This window comes from Cydia splendana, chromosome 8 (assembly GCF_910591565.1).
Source record: "Cydia splendana chromosome 8, ilCydSple1.2, whole genome shotgun sequence".
Taxonomy (NCBI): Eukaryota; Metazoa; Arthropoda; class Insecta; order Lepidoptera; family Tortricidae; genus Cydia; species Cydia splendana.
The window spans coordinates 3,831,587-3,854,152 of NC_085967.1; the positions used below are offsets into that span (position 1 = coordinate 3,831,587).

Sequence of the window (22,566 nt, forward strand, 5' to 3'; positions counted from 1 at the left end):
TAATGCATGTCTCCTGTCAAACCTTCTTATAAGTAAACGTCGTTTTTATATGTATTTTTTTCGTTCAAACATCACCAAAAACTCATAAATTCCCTGTTATTGCAAATAACTGATATATCATGACAGGGGGGATGGTGAACGATGACAGGTAATGACACCTGTGACGTCATGAAACGATAAATGGTCGGCAATAGCACGGCAATCGTTTACTTTAGGTGATAGATTATGCTGTTGATGCGAATTTTCATACATTTACCTGATAATTTCTGTACCAATGTCATACATTCGTGTCACAACTATTTTATAGTAATGTAAAAATTAGGTAATATATGGTTCAATGAGAAGTAAGTTGATAATCAAAACATAAAAACTAAAATAATAATAATATTATATTTGTATTCTTATACTTTCGGCACTCAATGTGTTCACACCAGTGCTGCATTATCTAAACTAAACATAATTTAAATACCTTCATACAGGCCTATTCGGATTTCGAGATAATACAAGATCTTGAGACGATTTAGAGATCAACTAGATCTACATTAGATATCGACTAGATGTGACTTGGATATCTAAGTGATAACTTGTCGAAATCGTTCAAGAGGACCTCCAGAATCGCGGAAACGTCAAATTTGACATATCTATCTTACAAATATCTTTAAATTATCCGTATTGAACTTGTTGAAGTCTAGTAGAAATCTAATTCATTTTCATAATTTAAATACCTTCATTGTTCGTAGCGCTACGACACGTTAACGGTAGCCGCAACTTGCTACGCGGCCAAATGCTACGAGTTCACGTTGTAGAGTCCGTAGAGGTCCGTTCGTAGCTTGCTCTACCTACACCGGCTCTTCCAATATACAGTAGCAAATTCGAACTTGTACAGTCACCTGCAATAATATGTTACTCTTCGAAGGCCGCAAAAATATGTGACACGCTCTTATGGCTCTACAAATAAGATCGTGTCAGATATTTTTGCGGCCTTTGTTGTGTAACATATTATTGCAGGTGACTGTACTTGACATGAAATCGATCGAACTATTATTTTTGTGGCTGACAGGACAGAACAACAACAAGAAATTTGAGTGACCCAAGTCACCCAAGGTCATGGGTGGTTTTACTAACCTTAAATAGTTTGTTGTGTGCAAAAAATATTTATGGGCTTTTCTATTATTACTTATTTTTTGCCAGCAATCTTCGAGAAATTGTCAAGTTCAGCCCTATGTATAGCAATATCTTTCTAATATTAATAATAATATTCACAGGTATGAGCATTGGAGCAGATTGGAGTATTCCAATTATGATTTTCCATACCTCATTTTAACTTCCCTTTTACATTCCTTACATCCCGATTGCACGTTCATCACGTTCTCCATTTCTTAACTCCAGTAACATTGTTCTAACCGTCTTTTAACTTTTCCAAGTCCCACCGTTACCTCAAGCAATTGAAACAACTTTGACTAATGCCAAGAACTCAACGTCATACACATCTAATGAACGCACGATTTAAAACGACAAGCGATTTTCAACTCTTATTCTTCGTCAGTAGAGTTCAGAATTGGGTTAAGTGAGGTATCGCATGTGTTACAGTGCTAAATTTCAGCATTTGTTTGCTTAAATGGAATTTTTCAACAATGGCCAGTTAGTGCGATTTATGCTCGAAAAAAGGTAAAATTAATATCCACGGCTCAACGTATGAATATGGGGATTTTAATTTCATTGCTTCAATTTCACCGGAATGTTGGTGAAATCGTGACTTTTAAAGATTATTTGAAATTACGATTTCCCTTTTAATAACACTTGATGATTACATAAGGTATTTCGATTATTTACATTAAAGGAAAACATATTAAATCATTATCGCTAAATACTTTTACGATATATATTCAGGGTCGAGCTAAACTTCAAAATAATGTAAATTATCTACGTTTACGTTATGAAAAATAAAACAGCGTTAAGAGCCCATCAACGTGCTCACTAGCGCCACTGCTAAATAATCGTGATTATTTAAATTTAAAGGTACTTAAATACAAAATACAGGACCTAGCGGCCCCTTTTTTAAATAACTGTCGTAAAATTTAAATAATCACGATTATTTAGCAGTGGCGCTAGTGTGCACATTGAAGAGCTCTTAAGCGTTGGTATAAGATAATAACGAATTTTTGAGACTAAATAAATAACTCTTATGTGACGCCAAACCCGTCAAATAACGTCTTAAATGTCTCCTCCCTCACAACTTTATCAACTCGAACAATACAAAAAACAATCTCCTCGAAGACGCTCGTTAGACAAAATACACATCCATTTCACTCAATAAGGAAAACGCGTCTTATTTTAATTCCCGCCGAATAACTCCGGAATCTCGCCGTTAAACATATTATTCGTGAAAAGGAACGTTTCTAAATTTAATAAGTGGAACTGAGCTGCGCGGAATGGAACGTAATCCTGTTAGAGGAGACAAAAAGAGGAACGTAACGATCAAAGTTCAGTTGAACAATTAGGACGGATGTTGTACCTGGGGCGAACGCTTGATTTTAATAATACGAGAAGTTTGGGACGTTTAAACATGTCGTCGCCTTGTCGCAAACCTCGTAACTCGATTTCAAGGAAATTAATAATTGCTACCTTAGCCAACAATACTTAAAGTCGTAAACCTCGTAACTCCCCCGAAGGAGTTCCGAGGTTTGCGACTTAAGCTGATGTGCGTGTTTTAAGTACAATTGTAAATGTTTCATATGCGATTGTTTAATGGATGCATATGTATTTTAAGATTGGAGATGTACGCAAACGTTTCCAAAAAGCCTTCTTGTTTTTTAGTTTATACTTCGAGGTATCTTGAACTAAGGTGCAGGGGAGCAATTTAGACTGCGGCGTTTTAAACTAATCGAAATGTCTTCCATGTTTTACATTATTAACTAGAGTGCCATATATGTCTATATAGCGAAAAAGATGTGTTGTGTGTGACTCTAGTTAATAATGTAAAACATGGAAGATATTTCGATAAGTTTAAATTATCCCGCACTCTAAATTGCATATTTACAAATGGTCACAGCGCCAAGTTCACTTGTTGACGCAATTTAGGATATGTAGTCTGTGTAGGTATTAAATAATTTTATCCCCAGCCCTTTCGGCCCTAGGTTGTTGCATCCAATCAATCGGGATGCACCGACAATACGCTGCGGGCGTTATCTGCTCTTTGTCATGGCACGGCACGTGGTGTCATATTACATGGGACACTCTGTTTGACTTGCTGTACATGTGTACTATGTCCTGTGTTGTGTGTAAGTCCTGTATTTATGTGTTGACTTGTATACACATTCTTTGTGTTGAGATGCATCCAGGAGATTCAGATTAGACAATTCGTAAATGTTTTGAAATGGTTTTGATGCGAGCTTGACAATCGTTTTGGTGATTGGCGCGCATCTCGCTTCGTGACCTTTACTTCATTTCGCATGCACGATCAACGTGAGCCGCAGCGATTTTCAAGGTCATATCTAAATAAGATCTAATAGCCACGTCAAATTAAGCCAAATATGGGCGAACAGCGGAAATAATGCGTGTAGTTTTGAAAATTGGTATAGTTATACCTTGTTGTACCCAGATAAACATACTAAAAGTCCTTGAGGGTAGGGGGTGTGCTGAGGGTGTAGATGGGTATGAAGGGTGACGGTACCTTTTTTCATATTTTTGCTCATATCTCGAATACCTGTACGAATAGCATTACAATTACTTCGGACAAAAGTTTTAGCATAAAATAGCAAATTTGGTTTGTTTAATTTTACTCTACGATCAATACTTCAGGAGCTACAGGCTGTTAAAGTTAACATATCATAATACGTCAATGTACGTTCGAATTGACCTGCTAGGTTAAATGTAACGTACCATTAATCTTCCCACACCTGTAATAAGGCCATATAATGGCAACCATCCCCCATCGATGGAAAACCGCCACATTAGCGCCACCTGTGCCCAATGAGTAACGTCCGTCCTATCAACTGTAACAACCACCGTAATGGTCATCATAATGACCACTAGCTGTAGGAAAATGTTATGAAAATATACAGGTAATTGTGTAAGGCCAGTGGAACATTTCAAGAAAGTTACAAGTCTTAATGTACATATTTAAAACCGATGTATAAATACACATGTAGGGCTAAGATGGTCGGCTCTTTCTCATTTGTCACCATGCATGTCACGTTCTAACCGTGACGCATGACAGGTGATAAAAATGCGACCATGATACCGATGCTGAAGGCCAATTTAAACTTTGAAACAGATTTTTTCTTAACAGACTTATGACAAAGATGCATTTTATTTACAAGAGTGACAAAGTAATTTGATGCAAAATTTTACCGAAAAAAATATTTCAACCAAATAAAAGAAAAGGTTTCGGGTCGCCGCAGACCAGAAGGTTAAGGAGTTGGCAGAGGACCGGACGAGTGGAGATTGCTCCATCGACCACCGTCAAGAGCACAGCTCTTAAATGTAAAGTAGAAGAAATACCTAATATGTCTAAAATAATCATCAATCAATCCAATAGTTCAACTCCTGCCACAGTTTGAAGTAAACATTCAGAAGATTTGAACCAGAAGTTCCTTATTGAAGACAATCTTTATCCGATCAAACGATATAAAAGACTGTAATAGATTCCTTTTAATATGCCAAACGCCTTTAAGAATTGGCCTTTCATACCTTCTCATTGTTACCTAGTTGAACCTTAAAGAAACGACCAGTGTAAATAGACCTGTCTTATCTCGAAGCTCAAAGAGGAGTGCTAAAAGAAATTTGTAGTGTATAGACTGTCGCGGGTCTAGTTATGATGGATGAAATGCTCGATCGGATTCATGGTGGAAGGAGATAATGTGAGGTATTTTACGCGAGTTGACTAGGGAAATTGAAAAAATTGGATTATAGTTTCAGACGTGTGTTTGAGCGCTAAAAGCTAGTAATTGGATAGTAGGCACGCTTGACGCTTAGCTTTACACTGAGCGAAGTTTGATGATTGATATGTGCATTAAAAAACCGGCCAAGAGCATGTCGGGCCATGCTCAGTGTAGGGTTCCGTAGTTACTCGTTTATCACAAAAGGCCTGCCTTGAAGGGGCGCAATTAGTTGGTAAATATAATGTACATTACAAGCACGGACTGGTAAATATCAAATGATATTTCGTACATAAGTTCCGAATAACTCATTGGTACGAGCCGGGGTTTGAATCCGCGACCTCTAGATTGAAACACTTACATAATTACATAATTCTAAAGCATGTACAATTGTCAATTACATAATTCTAAACCATGTTAGGTAGGTACGTATCATATAGTAATTGGATCAGATTTCATATGTCTTGTGACTAAGTAGACCATTATAGACTGTTACCGTTCAAGCAGCCAATATACAATACACCGATATATCGGCTTTCAAAGGTTTCCGCGCTTTGTCAGCCGTGTGAAGATGCTTTTAGAACGGTTAGTGCACGAGCGGGAGCGGAGGCGGAAGCGACATTGCCAAACCTATATGTTTTGTTAAAAATATAGGGATGGAATACAATCCATAAAGGCTTGAAATTAAAGCTTAATAATGGTATTTAAACAAATTTAAGAAATATTTTTTGTAAAAGCAGACTTCGATGAAAGTTAAGTAGAAGGTAGTAAATAAATTCAATTTCAATTATTTATTTAATTCAAATCCAGAAAATAAAGAGGGCAATTCAACTTCAATAGATCTTCAGCCTTTAAAAAATTTAAATGTCGAATGACAATTTACGGCTTTAGCCGTCTGTAAACCCTTTAGGTATATTTAGGGCACACTTAGATTTTATATGGCAAAATAACATCATAACATTATATTTTTGTATTCAGAAGAGGCTTGAGTCGTGTATTTTTTTAATCTTGACCCGTTAAATTGTGGATCGTACAGCCAGCCGACTCGCCACAGTCATAAGCGACAGCGGCAGCGTTATACACTCACACCACAGCCTTACCCATACCACGAGCGCGAACGCCTCACTAAAAGCCTCTCCACACGCCACTTATTGTTCCATTGTGCGCCATTGTTTTGTTCTAGTGGCTTTTCTACCGTAACCCACAAACTGGTTATGTAATGCCCTGGTAAAAAACAGAATAGGACTACGTGTTTTGTTGTGGTCAGGCACAGTAGGTAATTAAATAAATTTGTAATGTTATATTACAAAGGCCGGGAGATAGGGAATTGTCGGCCGAGTGTGACATAAAGACGTTGGAGGGCTATTTTATGAACACCGAAGGCCGGTAATTACTTTCCTAGCATTGGCTCTTACCACCATCTTATGTATAAGTAGTGATTTTTTAAATGCGTGGCAATATAACTTAAACCAGATTATTTTTATACATAAAATAAAAGGTATTTGGAAGTCAGTTAAAAACGTATATCACCCTAACCATAAAATCGAACTAGGACCTATTTATCAAATGGTATTAGACTAAAATTTAGATAACAAGGTACTTAGGGATCCGACCTCCTCCACTCTTATTCTTTAGATTATTTAGTAGTTGAGCGTTTTCCAAAAAAATGTACATTTCATTCATGTCTTCAAAATATTGACTTCTTGGGCTCATTTTACTCAGAATCATTTATTTTGTACATTCACGCCTCATAGACGAAAAAATGTGTCCCAAGATTTCCTTTCCAGATCGTCACATTTATCACGCACTGAAAAAATATATTTCATACAAAATTTTGGGACACATTTTTTCATGTATGAGGCGTGAATGTACAAATGATTCTGAGCAAAATAAGCCCAAGAAGTCAATATTTTGAAGACATGAATGAACTGTACACTTTTTTTGGAAAACGCTCAGTTATACCTAATGACATTTCAGTTTATAATTTGGTATTACTCTCTTCTTCTTCTTCGTCGTAACCTCATGACTGAGGGTCGTGACCGCCATAAGTTGCGTTTTCTTGGATTGCTCTCCAACCTGGCCGATCTTCTGCCTTCCGCATAGAGCCCTGGAACTTGACGCGTGTGACTGCCTCAATGGCATCAAACCAGCGTGTGGGTATTCTGCCTATGCCTCTTCTGCCCTCAACCTGGCCACCAATCATCAACTTCTCTAGACTGTCGGGTTCCCGCCGGGCCAAGTGCCCAAAGAAGCCGAGGATTCTCCTGAGACAGATAGTAGATAGACGGGGGTATTACTCTACTACTTCACAAACTGTCGAGTCGTTAGGGTTTTTAGCAGTTATGTTTATAAATTAGCCAATGACGTGTTTTAAGCTTGTATACGTACTTAAGTATAATCTACCTCGTTCAAACGCTTCAACTGCGCAATAAAAGTTTAATATGTGGCGACATCAAATGCAGGCCGCAAAACGCAACATTCCCGCTTTATTGCCAGGCTTGTTTACATTGCTGTATTTGTTCATGTTTGGCCATTTTACACTATATACATATACAAAACGTAACACAAAAAAATTCCAGATTTGCAGCCCAAAAAGTTCAATGAATTCCATACGGATGAAGTCGCAGGCGAAGGCTAGTTCCATGATATATTACGACTATTTTATAATATATGTGTCGTTTCCAAGCAAACACACTGTCGCTTGCCATACGGACGCTGTAACAGGGTATTCGTATAAAGATACAAGCAAATCTCGTCTTTATGATAAGCGACAAAGTGGGACCTTTGACTAGACTTCGATACATAAATATAGGTACCTATTTAGTAAACAGTATTTTTTAATAGTTTTTCTGAAAACAGTATTACATTTAATGTGTATTTTTAGATCGACCGTTGGTATTAACGTCCAGGCTATTTAATGTCAACTTTCGAAACCTTATCGTTGAGTAAACCAAGCATTTCGCTTGTAAATCGGAAAGACGTTAATCGAGATTAATAATGCAACTGAAGGCTGAACAGGGCTGAAAAGTTAATGCCGAGCCGAGGCTACGTAAACTCACTGTAGCGAGGCCATTATTTTTATTTACAGTACTGTAAAAACACCCAAGTGTGTCCAATAGCTCCCAACTATGGTTCTAAATTAATTCGAATATCTTCGTTCAGGTGCATTTATTATTTAAATGTTACAGTTCTATGGATAAAATACGATGAATAAAAAAAAATGACAATACTAAAACATTGCAATTTTCACAATTTTTTATTGATCTTGTGGACCATATTTGTAGTACTAGACTACGTATATATGTATAGCTATCAATCAATCAATCAATCAATTAATGTCTTTATTTTGCATAAAAAGTGGTACATAATAGAAGAAATTAGAAGATATTTACAAGTTCACACAATTTACCAACATCTGGCATGCAAAATATGGTGCAAACAAATATTCCGAAATTTATAAACTACCATGCAAATCATAATACCATAATACCTAGGTAGTTTTAATGTATATAATTTTTATATACCACAAAATTACCTCAACGTACCGGAAGGCGCAGCGTCGGTAGGCTCCCCACAAGGTGGACTGATGACCTGCTTAAGGTCGCGGGAGTCCGCTGGATGCGGATGGCGCAAGACCGGTCATTGTGGCACTCTTTGGGGGAGGCCTATGTCCAGCAGTGGACGTCCTCTGGCTGATATGATGATGATGACCTCAACGTATAACTACTAAACTAACTATTCAATGCATGTGTTCAAATTGCCAACTTATCTTCACTTCTTCACTACACCTTATAAAACACAGTCCCCTGCCGCGTCTGTCTGTTTGTGTGTATGTATGTTTGCGATAAACTCAAAAAATACTGAACGGATTTTCATACGGTTTTCACATATGAATAGAGTGATTCTTAAGGAAGATTTATGTGTATATGTTAAGGATTTGTTTAACCCGTGCGAAACCGGCGCGGGTCGTTAATTAAGTGATATTTTCCAAAGAGGAAGATGTGGACTAAGTTTGTATGGAACAGCAGCTTTGCTCCTACTGTTCGTAAGTTTATGATATTATTAAAAACAGCGATATATTCTCTTACGCCATACACACTCCTCAAAACACTATCTATTTACCCCCGAGACATGACAGCAAACAGATACACAAAAGTTAAAACATCCCTTACCCAAAGATGTTTACATTTACACACACACCTGTACATTACATTACATCCTCCATTACAAATATCAAGGCATTAAGGTAGTGGAGAAAGTTTTATTTTCCGCCCACTTAGCTGTTTAGTTTATGGCGCCCGTTTCCTTATGTTATTTTGGCTCGAAATGGCAAAGGTTAACTTTACTCACTTGAACGTGTGTTGACGACGTGTAGGAAAAATTGAAGCCATTTTTCAGTCACGATGTGTTTGTTTAGAGTTAAGTTTTCATGTAGCATTATTTGGGCGGCAAGAATTTTAATCCGTTTGAAAGTCAAGTTAATTAAAACGCAGTCGGCTGAAAACAGTCATTAAAATATTCTTTCGGTCGTTTTTTGCTATGCTAATAGAAGCAAAAATACATAAGAATGAAAATAAATAAACACATCATACTTACATACATGGTAAAAAAAAATCTATGTGTCTCCACTGTAACTCCAATAAATGAAATATTTTTATTTCGAACATGAAGTCCAACAATAAAGCGTAGCCAGCAAAACTTAGAAAATATATGTTTTCCTTACCTAGAGCGCAAAGAACCCCAAAAGCCGAATGCAGCATGCACCGGCATTGTGCACACAGCGAGTCAGCAATGCCAACCATCACAATGCGATGTTTGTGCCCCGCATATACGTTTGTATTGTAGTTCCTTAAAAATACGCTTTCATATTGCATTCGTTGTGGGAATGAATATGTATGTCGGACTACGCGAAAATAAAAACAGGGTCATTTGATATTTTCAGTCTTTACGGGTTAATCTCGTCGTCACCAGCTTATAATATGGATGCAGATAAGCAGCAATAATCTGTTATCTCACAGTCATTTTGCAATAAGAGTGAACTCAAAAAATTTGATGCTTAATTATGACATTTTAATAAAAATAAATAAATAAATAATTTAGCCTATATACGTACTGCTGGGCACAGGCCTCCTCTCAAGCATGAGAGGGTTTGGGCTATAGTCCCCACGCTGGCCCAATGCGGGTTGGAGACTTCACATACACCTTTAAATTTCTTCGCGGATGTATGCAGGTTTCCTCACGACGTTTTCCTTTACCGAAAAGCTAGTGATAAATATGAAATGATATTCCGTACATAAGTTCCGAAAAACTCATTGGTACGAGCCAGGATTTGAACCCGCGTCCTCCGGATTGAAAGTCGGACGTCAGATCCACTCGGCCACCGCCGCTTCATTATATGACATTTTATTGCTAAATTAATGTTGTCATTACGTGCACGCCTCTTGAGTCATAGTCAAAACAAATTTCACTTTGTAGTAAACATGTATTAGGTATTGAAATTAACTTCCTTTGGTCTAAGTTTAGTTTTTATTACATGCCATAATGCATCTATCAATACTTTTCTATAAAATTCGATGCCAAGATCCTTTCAAATTGGTTAATTACTGGCAATTGCGGGAAAAAGTTTTCCTGGCTGTCTTCCAGATCAATTTCTTACTCTCTAGAATTTATAATAATAATAATAAATCATTTTATTTCAAGTAACTTTTACAGACTCATAGATATTGTTAGTATGTACTTATAGCTATGTTAGTTTTTACACTTATCACTATACATACAGAATAAATATAATTAAAATTTGATGCAATAAAATAATGTTTCTAGAAGTACAACATACCAAGTAGCGTTTAAACATAATAAGTACTTCTAGAAACATGCATATTATCACAGTGCCTCATATATGGGCAGTCAAACCTCTCGGCTATCAAACGCAGGATAGGGTTGGTGCCCTACTAACTAGCTACCTAGCCTAACTAAACCTCGTTGCTGGCTTGAATGTATTAAGAAGATAACTTTTTACTATAGTTGGTCAAGCAGATCTTGTCAGTAGAAAAAGGCGGCAAATTTGAAAAATGTACGCGCGAAGGGATACCGTCTCATAGAAAATTTGAATTTCGCGCCTTTTTCTACTGACAAGATTTGCTTGACCATCTATATAAGTAGTAATAGGTTGAAACTAAACTATGTGTATGTTCTTACCGCCTTGGTACATAAACTTTAAAAAATATTGTCACCTAGCGTAACACGGAGCGTGTTGAGTAAAGTAAGATAGTAAACAGAATTTAATCTATGCGGGTAAACAGCTAGCTCCATAAACCGTCGGTGAACGTGAAATTTCAAATTTAGAACGGCGTCGTAATTTAGGCGCGTTCACAGATACGGCCTAGTTACACGAACACTGATCACTATTTACCACTAGATGTTGCATATGAGACGACTGATTGTCACCACACGCAAAATATGGTCTCCGAGAGCGAAGACATTATAGACGTATATATACTCTGGCAAACTTTGCTTAGGTCGAGCCTTCGTGCCTACATTTTTCAAAGTTGCCTCCTATTTCATCTGAAGTAATCATCCTAAGCTGGTTTATCAGAGTATAAATCTGACACTAAACACATAACATTATGTAATAGGTTTAGTATGTTTTTCTTATTGTTTTATGGATGAAAAGCATCGAGAAAGATATGGAAGGCCTAGATTTACAAAAGTCGACGCTCTAACTAGAACTGGAGTCTCAGAATAAGAAAAGCTGACCTCGTATCGCGGGAAATCTTGAGGAGGAAAAATAAGGTGCTGCATAATCTACCTAGCGGGAGGTAATCTATACACGAACGTGTACATTTTTAATATATTAGCGAAGTGGGTCAGGTGCACACCTGCCGTTTGGGAGTCATTGTGCGCGCGCCCTTATCCTTTATCTGTCGTTTGTTTTCAGAATGTTTATCATGTGTGGTGGTGTCATTTGTCATTTTGACGAGAATTTTCGGCAAGTGTATGAAGTGTAGGCGTGTGATGTGATGCTATTTATGTGATGTGAATGCTATAAGCTGCTATAAGTTATAGGAATACAGTATGGGAACTGTAAAACGAGCAAAATCATTAGATTGTTTGGCCATAATATGTATGTATGTATGTATGTATGTATCAAACATCAACATCAAACCTCAACATTTATTCAGCAAATAGGCCACAAGGGCACTTTTACACGTCAACATTGAATTTACATACAAGCAAAAATAATAACATCAACAATTTTATAAAATAAAACTAACAATTCAATCTAACGTATTACAATTACTAAGAGATGTATATGGTCTCTTAATGTCGAATTACATACAAAATACAGATACAAAACACAAAAAAGAACTATAATATTTAGAGGTGTAAATGTCTCTAGGTGTCAGAACTATAAAATTATATAGTTTATCAAGTTATCCTTAGAGATGTATAGGGTCTCCAAGAGTCAATATCCTGTATAATTAACACATTCATTGAGAGAAAAGAAACATACGAGAGCAGAATGAGGCGTCTCACTGTAATTAATTAATAAAAATAAAGTTACTAAGTATAATAGCTCGTGTAAGCTTAAACAGACCAGTCTCCACAAACAGCACCCGTTCACGAGTATGACGCGTATCTCAGCCATCGCCTCCCTCAACCTTCATTCGGGAAAGTGGCATGTATTTATAAGCTCTTTATTGTACAAAACACAAATTTATGGCACAAGATCTTATTGATATAGTGATCTCCTTGAATATAACGGACATAGAGAATCATGTATTTGTTTTACGCTAGTACTAGCACCCAAAAGAAAGGGATGAGTATAATTTTCCTGGTTCTTACTGACTGACAACTTATGATTATAGTATAGTATGGAAAGTATGCCAGACAATATTATGGAAATTTGCGTTCACGAATGTTTTAATTTTTACCACATTACCGCTTTTAGTTCAGCAGTTTTAATAAACAACACACACACATACACAGCACGCACTTCTCACATAGCCAAACGAAACACGTGAAAAATAAAACGGTCTAAAAAAGTTTGACGAATGATTTGTACGGTAAATCGAATTCTTTTTACCGGCCGTCTGGCTCGGTGCGTCGGCCATCGTCCGTTCAGGGGCTCTACCGCGAAAACCGAAATTCGCAAATTGCGGGGATCTTTCTCTTTTACTCTCATTAAGACGTGATTAGAGTGACAGAGAAAAATGCCCGCAATTGACGAACTTCGATTTTCGCGGTTATAGCCCAGGTGCGGATACAATCCCTGGATATACAATTAGGGGACATTGATACTGGGCGGGTGGGGTTGGTGCAATTTAAAGCAGATAGCGATTTACTTAACCGAACCTGAGGCCCAACCGCGAAACACGAAAATCGACATTTCTGTATCTACCTCTCTATCGCTGAAATGCAAGAGCGATATAGAGGGAAATAGCGATTTCAATTTTCGTTTTTCTCGGTAGGCTCTCTGTATCCTACCTAATTGTACATATTTTGGTAGATAATCATTCTGTTTCGCCTGAAAATTTGGTTAGGTACTCTAAATTTTATACGTAACGTCAATCTTGTTCACGGTTTTCATATTAATCCTATATAGCTCAGTAGGAGATATTTACCTCGCTGAATGAGAGGCTAGACGTTGAAAAAACACTCAGTGTACCAAACAATAAAACCATTTAAATATCCTGCTCAAAGTCACCAAAACATGGCATTTAAGAGTCTCTCTCTATATTTAGATACATGAATATGTGAATCAATTGGACGTGAGTTTTGCAAAGAAGAATTAGCCATGTGCATGACGACTCTTCCCACCTATGTAAAATACCCTCAAAATGAGTTTTACTCGGCCTTAAACGATAGCGACTGCGTTAACTCAAACGCAGGGCATCTCGCTTGCACAAATATCAGTACGAGGGAGATGCAATTTGAGTTAAGTTTACGCAGTCGTTAGCGAATATGTCAGACTCTCAGTGTCAAACTCGCGGTAAGAACAGTATTGGTCTACCTTTCTTACTTTTGCCTTGTGTACTTTTCTTTTGTGTGTGGGCAAATATCACCTTTCAAAACTTGGACCACACTCGCTCGGGCGGGTTTAATAGATAAGATTTACGACAGCACTCATCTGGTCAAGGGTTGGACGCGGTAATTTGTCGCGAGGGGCGATTTTCCTGTACAGCCACATACGCAAAACGCTTTCCAAAACGCTAGTTTTAGTTTAAAAAACGTAGAAAGTTTAATCAAAAAAGCTGTTTATTTTCCATTTCATTCGTATGATTGTTACTAAAATTGACCTCTGTGGGCCTACCGCAAATCACGTTCGACGTGTTGCCTCTCTGTCGCACTTGCTAATTCGTACGTAAGTGTGACAGGGAGGCAACACGTCGAACGTTGTTCGCAGTAGGCCCTCTGATTGGGGCGCAGCAATAACTCTGATTTATAGGCAAAAACTACGAGTAACTATAACGCTTACTAAAATAACGTGCAATTAGTTACTTTTTCTACAAATAAAATGTATTATCTTTATTAAATAGATCCAGGAAACATTCCAGAAATTGAAGCAATTTAACTTTTAGCTTAACAAACCTAGGTACACTATCCATCAACCACTTCAATTAAAATCGTATAATGTCAGGCTCACATTCCATTAAAAAACTAAAAATAGCCAAACTACACGCTTTAGAAATAGGAAAAGCTCCCTGGCAGCTGGTCGATATTGTCGTGACTGGCCGCCGTAAAAAAACAACGTAGGAAAAAAACAAAACATTAAATTATACTGTAATAAGCCGAAGGCCCGAAGCCCAAACAGCCAGGGTGATCGACCGCGCGCTCCTAGATTTTCCACATGGGAAATTTGCGAAAAAGTAAATTGTTTATGGTCGCTTTTTTAATTACGGTAAAGGGATAGCTAGAATGAATTTGGCCGCAGCTCTTGTTTATGGTATGCCGACATGTGTCGATGCTTTGTAATCGAGTTTATAATAAAAGCATATTTTCGAAATTTAAAACATTCTTATCAGTACGATCAAACTAGTGGCTAGACGGGATTTTACTTGCTATGGCATAATATTATTACCACTTTCTAGACGAAATTGAAGGTATTATACGGAATATCAATAAAACCGCCTATTAAATTCTCTTCATAGCCCCGCAGTCATAGCCAGTTCGAATTTCAAATACTTGGAATTTGAATTTAGAATATTGGAAACGGTTGCGTTCTATTGTAATCAAAAATCTGGCTGGGTGGAAAGAAAAAGAGCGAGCGCTGTGTGCCAGTTGCCAAGTTATCTGCGTTTTATTGAGAGGTCATTCACCTTATCTTTTTAAAAGATTTTTATTTTTATCGTCCATTATATTTTTATTAAAAGTTAAAGAGTCTCGTATCTCGTCAGATGCGAGATTATTCACCCCTAACTTTTAAAAGGATCCAAATGCCGAATCAAATTCCGTTGAGTGTTATTTCTAATATTTACAGAAAAAAATACCATTTAGAAAAGTGTAAGAAGGTAATAAATAAAACAATACCTGCAGTAATTTTTTTTATAAGTGTATTCTACGTAAAATGTACTTAAATAACGGTACACTTTTAAAAATAAGTAGGTACCTAGGAAATAAGTATCTATATTAAAATAACTCTCCGAAACATCTTCATTAGTACGTTCAAATTAGTGGTTTGCATTAAGAAAGTATAGTAAAAAGTTAAGATACAAATTAATTAAGCTTTCCTTCAAGACAAAGCTGGCTGCCAGAGTATACTGTAAGATTGTGTATGTATTCGCGTAATTTATGAAAATACAAATCTTACGCTCCCAAAGCCTTTCTTCACTCACAGATCCAAGATAAACCTACTCAAATAACTCCATTAGGTTTTTCTTAATACTGTAATCTGCTCTCAGCGGTGTATTAATAATTAAAAGAGGGCAGAATGATTATTCCCGGCCGGGGGTTTTGTTTTAAAGAATGTAAGCCGATTTAGGGGACCCCCTGTTTGGTTCGGCTTTCGAGAATTATGGATTAAAATTGCAGGTCGGATTTCGGCTTCAATTAATATTCTGGTCAATTGCTTTTAAATAATAAAAATGCTCATTTATGGAGTTCAACTGTTATTACAATTTGGTACAAAATTTAGCACGAATTTTGCCGTTTCTGTGCTGTAACTTTTGTCAAAATTGATCACAATTTAGTAAAGGACCACCCACATTAGACATTTCATAAGCCCGGAAGGTCGGAAACTATTCCAAAGCAAAAAGTTTAAAACAACATGAAAAAGCACCACAAAATGACAACTTTTATTTTTAAAACGCTAGTTTGTCCCAAATCTAAAATCATAAACAAACGAAAACAATTCTTATTTCGAACGCGTCATTTGACAGCGTCGCGAACGGAAGCCACCCGCTAATGAAGTGGCTACGACGTCAAGTGCACTTCCTCTCTGTCTCTCTTTCGCACGCGTGTTCAATAGCCTGCCGTCTCTATTTGTCGTAGAATATGCAAATCCTCGCGTCTAGAGATTATGCTCAGTTGGCGAGTTTGATCCATCTACGTAATGAAGTACGTTGAGGAAGATCGTTCCGGCTTTTGTTGCCTTTTTTCGAGGCTCTCTGTGAAATGACACAGTGCTCCGTTCTTATAGTAAATGAAAAGTGTGGTGAATAGGAGCTTTATTGAGAGATCTTCCCGTAATAAGATGCCAGCTATATAGAAGAGTTGTAGAATCGAAATGTCTGTACTTTTACCAATTCCCTATTTTGTATTTCGTAGCTAGGGCTATATTAAATTTGTAGTACGCTTAAAAGGTTTCAATCGGCTTGCTTCTTTCTGATTTTTTAGGAGTGGCCAATTAGTCAAATTAAAATGTAGTGGTCAATAATTACAGCAGTCACCCTATTATATCTACATGAACCGCAAACTTTGACGCCCAACAGCTGTTAAAATGTTTTTAATCCCGTTATACAATGTTTTGTAATTATTGCGAATACGATTACTTTACCTTTTCAAAATAATCCAATTTTAACCAACAAAGTTCTCAAAGAAAATCTTGAAACAGTGCTCAAAGTGGCAAGTTTTCTACGTGTGGCAGCACTATATAAATTACGAACTAAGTGAATATTCCTCTATTGTCTATGCGCGGCACGTGTTTAAGTTGGCAGACGTGGAACTGATGGCTCGAACCGCGTACGGAAATTTTGTTAGTGATGTTGGCATTGCTTTCTCCCTATTATAAAGTATATACCAATTTATCAGTAGAAAATGGAGGCAGATAAAATAATTGTAATTATAAATAGTGGCCATGGGAAATTATTATACGGACAGCGTTTTGGGTAGTATAAAAGTAGTATATAAAAGTGTACCTAATCAACGTTTATAAGTTACTTATTTATTTCTTAAACACACTTGCTTATAAAGAAATAAGAAATATTTTATCCTCCTAAGTCATTTTTGCAGTTTTGAATTTAGAACCTTCTTTAATTCCAAGTTCAAAATTCGGTTTGAATTTGTCCTTTTAAAAGGACATCGGGGCTTAGGGGGTAATATGTAACAACAATATCCTAATACACATTAGGCGCTAGTAAAATGAGCTCTATGTTACTCGTATTAAGGTTACATCTCGGTTGTTGCAGGATGGAGGAGACAGTGCGATCGCTGCTGCAATACAAGGGCCGCGTGGAAACTCTGAAGCAAGAGAAGGCTTCGCTATCTTCCGCCCTGGAGGTAAGGAACATTCAAAATCGTACTCTAACTATTTAGAATATGGTCGTAATTGCTACAGCTAGAGGGATTAGGGAGTTTGCTGTAGGAACAGACTGAAAATATCGTCAAGTGTAAAAAACTTCGAACACATGGAAGGAAACCCACTATTTGATACACCTATACATCTAAATAGCATGTAGGTATGTGTCTTGAAAAGAACCTTGATTTCCAAAACGATTGTAGAGTTCAAATAAATCAAAAAAACCGGGCAAGTGCGAGTCGGTCTCGCGCACGAAGGGTTCCGTACCGTAATGCAAACAAAAAAAAACAAAAAAAAGCAAAAAAAAAAACGGTCACCCATCCAAATACTGACCACTCCCGACGTTGCTTAACTTTGGTCAAAAATCACGTTTGTTGTATGGGAGCCCCATTTAAATCTTTATTTTATACTGTTTTTAGTATTTGTTGTTATAGAGGCAACAGAAATACATCATCTGTGAAAATTTCAACTGTCTAGCTATCACGGTTCGTGAGATACAGCCTGGTGACAGACGGACGGACGGACGGACGGACGGACGGACGGACGGACGGACGGACGGACAGCGAAGTCTTAGTAATAGGGTCCCGTTTTACCCTTTGGGTACGGAACCCTAAAAATGAAGATACTAATAATTAGAGATGCCACGAATATTCAGCAACTATTCGGTATTCGGCCTATTCGGCCACTTTGCTGAATACCGAATATCTGTTGCACCTACCTAAAAAGAAAAATTACACAAAAAATAACCAAACACTAGGTATATTTAATATTTAAAATGTATTCTTGGAAAGTAGTTTAATACGAAGGCACGTGTTTGAGCATTTGTTGATTACAATTTTTTTTTATCATTGGGTAATTCTGTTCAACATAAAAATATATCTTAGCAAACGTTGTGCGTTGATGGCGAACAGTTTTCATAAAAATTGTGACTCAAAATGTTCGCAAGTCATGCTGAATATTCGGTCGCCGAATATTCGGTATTCGGCCGAGAGAGGGGCCGAATATTAGGTATTCGGTATTCGGCCAAATTCACTATTCGGGGCATCTCTACTAATAATCTGTCTAGATTTGTTTATTGGGAAGAGTGGTTCTGAGTAAACCTTGAACAAGCGAACATTTTATAAAATTTTATTTTATCTATTTAATTATTTACATAATATGCATAAGCTATATGCACTTTATTTAAATAAAGTGCGGAAAAAGATAAATGTTGTTAAATCTTACTTATATATTTTAATCGTCTCTCATCTCAACGCGTACATATTCATAAAATATTTACGATATGACTAACGACGTTCACGATATTCATAATAACATAAAAATATATCGCATCGATCCCTTTTGATCGTAAATTGCCCGAATTCCCCAACTTGTCATATTAAAAATTCTGTAAGAATGCTTGTATGAAATACCAGTGTAAAAGGACCTTTCGTTTTATTCGCTAATAACATCACTCGTCTCTCATCTTGTGATTTTAGTTACGCTAATATGAACTTTATCTCTTTACATTAAGATCACAATTGCAATAGCTGGACGTGTGCCATTACGTGCTTGCTATAGTGACACTTTATTATAATAGAAAGTTGAACGAGCTAGGGCATTTCAAACTAGCCAAATCCAGCATAACGTTACCTGCAGTTTCCTTACAAGTATACGTAAGCTTAGAGCGCACTTATAATAGTTCGTCTGAACATTTGCTTCGCTTGTGCTATTTAAGCAATTGGATTAATATTAAAAAGTCTAAGTTGGCTGGTGATGGCGCTTTTCAAGTGTAATAGTAATAGGAAATATGCAAAACATTTTCTGGACGTACGTAGTATGATAGCCGATTTCTATTTTCTATTACGATATGGAATTTTACTGGAATTTTCTACTGATTCTGCATTGTAAACGATATTGCATTTTTATTAAATGGCTTTGCATTTGACATTAAATATAGATACTCAATAATAATACATATAGGTAGGTAGGTTTGTAAAGATGAAGGAAGTAAACAACAGGCTGTTATCATTTTGTAACGATTAATTCTAGTTAGCCTGATTTATTCTTTAGGACCCCCTTTGTGATTTCATTTTTAAATTAACATTCCACAGTTATATACATTTTGCTATAGGTGAATTTTGTCCATTTCAATATATTCACTCCCTATCTGTACGCAAGATACAATACAATCTGACACATCAAAGCTTCCAAAATCACAATAGAAAATAATCCACCTTACTTTCCCAACCTCCTATCACACAATCACGAGCACTTAAAATTAGAACCTTATTAAGACGATGCAAGTTCCATTTTCCAAAAGCAAAAGACACAAGCTACGATTTGGTCAAACCGGTATGTTCCCGTTTCGCTCCTGGTCATTGTTGCTCCCCCATCAACGTCACCGTTATCTACGAATTTGAATGGCGGACGCGAATTTTGATTTTTCCATTTCCCGTGCTTTTCAATACCTGTGTATTTTCACCACTTACAAGACTCGACTTTAAATAACCAGTGTCATTGTGAACTTGAGAGCCATAACAACTATCCATATTTGGAGCTCAATTTAAAATGGTTTGAGTCAACCTAGCGCTCGCTTGAGCTTTTAAATATAATGCCTACTTACCTACCTGTACCCATTGTGAACGAACCACTATTTTTAATATCGGCCCTTAACTTTTTGCGTTGTCAGCGTGGGTGTCTCGCCGATTTTTCGTGCTTTTTATATTTTTGCTGACTTTTTCCTGGTGTTTATTGCAAATACGACTTATTTTGCTCGTCGTTATTTACTGTGAATTAGAGAAAATGCAAGCGCTATAGGAGCTTTTTAACTCTTAATTTATAGGCAGTTATTAAATTAATTTATGAAGTCCTGCATCCAAGCACTTATCGAAAGAAAGACGACTAATTACGCAAAAACGTCCCTTCATACACACTCATAATCCCTCAAAGAACGTCCAGTTATGACCAACCAACGTAACTTGATCTACCCCTCCTTCAAAACCTAGACCAAAGTGGATATAGTTCTAAAAGTGTGAGGGGTCTGGGTAATTTGGTGAGTATTTTCGAGAATTAATTCTCATCTGCAGGGGCAGTAATCCGAAAATGATCGCCTGTCCCCCTCCTCGATAAATGGGTTTTAATGTCGCTAAACGACCGGGCAAATCAAGAACAGACCGGACTGAGTACTTTTTGCACTACCTAACTTAGAGTTAGGTTCAAATTATTTAATCCGATTCCTAACTTCTATAGTAGGGTAATACTAACTATGGCCGTGCAAAGTTACGAGTAAAATGAAATGTATTTATTTGTCAGAATATGGTACATTGATGTGATCTTAAATTAGAATGAATGCAAGTTCCATCATATTCTACCGTGAAGTCGGTGTACAAATATTTTGACTTATATCTATTTCTTATTACACAATATATTAAAATATAACTAGGTACAATCAAACAGCTAAACTATGAAGCTAATCAGTTTGATCCAGAAACTCTTTTTACACTATAAAAACAATGCTCAAGTAGGTAAGAATCTAAATAACGTTTAAACAATGTAGTTGGTTTGTTTTTCAGATCATCAGGTAACTTGTTATATACTTTTATTGCCATACAGTAAACATTTTTTTGAAATAATACCAAGTTGGATTCGAGTACTTAGTATACAGTAACGAAAAACGAAAACTATTAAATAGAGCACAGGCCACAGATATGTAACGCACATCAGAATGCTGTGCATCATTATACACATAGTAGGTCTTGCCTGACATCTGACCATCAAGACAAAAGGGAAGACTAGGCCTTATTGGGATTTGTCCGGTTTCTACATGATGTTTTCCTTCACCGATGCCATTGGCTAATATCAAATGATATTTTGAAGGTAAGTACCTATAGGTATGTACACAAGCAGGAGTTCAAACACGACACAGCTAGCCCCAATATTTCCTCTGTAACATGTTTAAGTTTTCAATAGAGCTGATAAATATGACTTGTAAATGAAATACAGGACGTATTGTCAGATACGAAGGGGCGGACACGTGGCCTGTTGTTGCAGTGACTCATGCGATGATGCATCGGGCTACCCCTTAGTTTGCACTTATGTCATGGCGCTTAGTTTGTTTAGTTTTTTAGTGTGTGTAGTAGGCTGTAAAGGTTTTAGCTTTGACTATGTCCACTGGACACAGACGTATCTAAATAGCTATATAACATAGGTCATAGTCTAAAAGTACGTATTAAGGTAGACGTCCACAGGGCCGCATCGTACGCATCGGACGCATTGCACGCAACGGATCAGTGGCCGCACTTGTATGACGCTCTATACAAAAAATACCAAATCCGTTGCGTGCGATGCGTCCGATGCCGAGGGCCCACAGGGTGGAAGTCTACCTTTAACAGTGTTTTGCACTGAAATCAAAGTAATGAAGTTAAAACTAACAAATTGTTTAAAAAAACATGTTGACTTTTGTATAAATAAATACGAATATTATATAATCCTCTTTAGTTCCGATGTCCTTTTAAAAGGACAATATCAAATCTAATTTGGAACTACAATTAAATAAAAGTAGGTTCCAAATTCAAAACTGCAAAAATGACGCTGAGACTTAGAAGGATATGTCAATTACACTTTGCCGGGATACTACCCAAAAGTCCGTCTAATAATTCCCTCGGGTCACTTACCTATAGTTAGACATTGTTGTCTTCCCAAATTCCATCTACCCTAGACAGATTAACCAACATTTATAATATCAAGGGGCCCACCAAATAACCTAAGATGGCACATTAGAAATACTTAAGACTAAGATGGCCGCCGTAATGGACGGCTGTGGATAGTTTGATACGGTCTCGTGAGGGACAAATTAGTTGAAATGGCTGTGACAGTTAATGTTTATAGGTGTTTTTACCGGCTGCGAGACTGGGAAGACCGGGATATTTTGTCACTCGTAAGGGCAACAGGATAAGCTGCCATACGTGG

General features: G+C 37.0%; 1 protein-coding gene across 5 annotated transcripts in view; it reads left to right on the forward strand.

The window, feature by feature from the left end:
- The window catches only part of LOC134792698 (uncharacterized), a 603,576-nt gene that overhangs the window by 537,562 nt on the left and 43,448 nt on the right, over positions 1–22,566 (forward strand). For all 5 annotated transcript variants that reach the window (XM_063763987.1, XM_063763986.1, XM_063763989.1 and 2 more), the window contains one exon: positions 17,507–17,597. In XM_063763987.1, the coding sequence (XP_063620057.1) occupies positions 17,507–17,597 (91 nt within the window). The remainder of the gene's footprint in view (positions 1–17,506; positions 17,598–22,566) is intronic.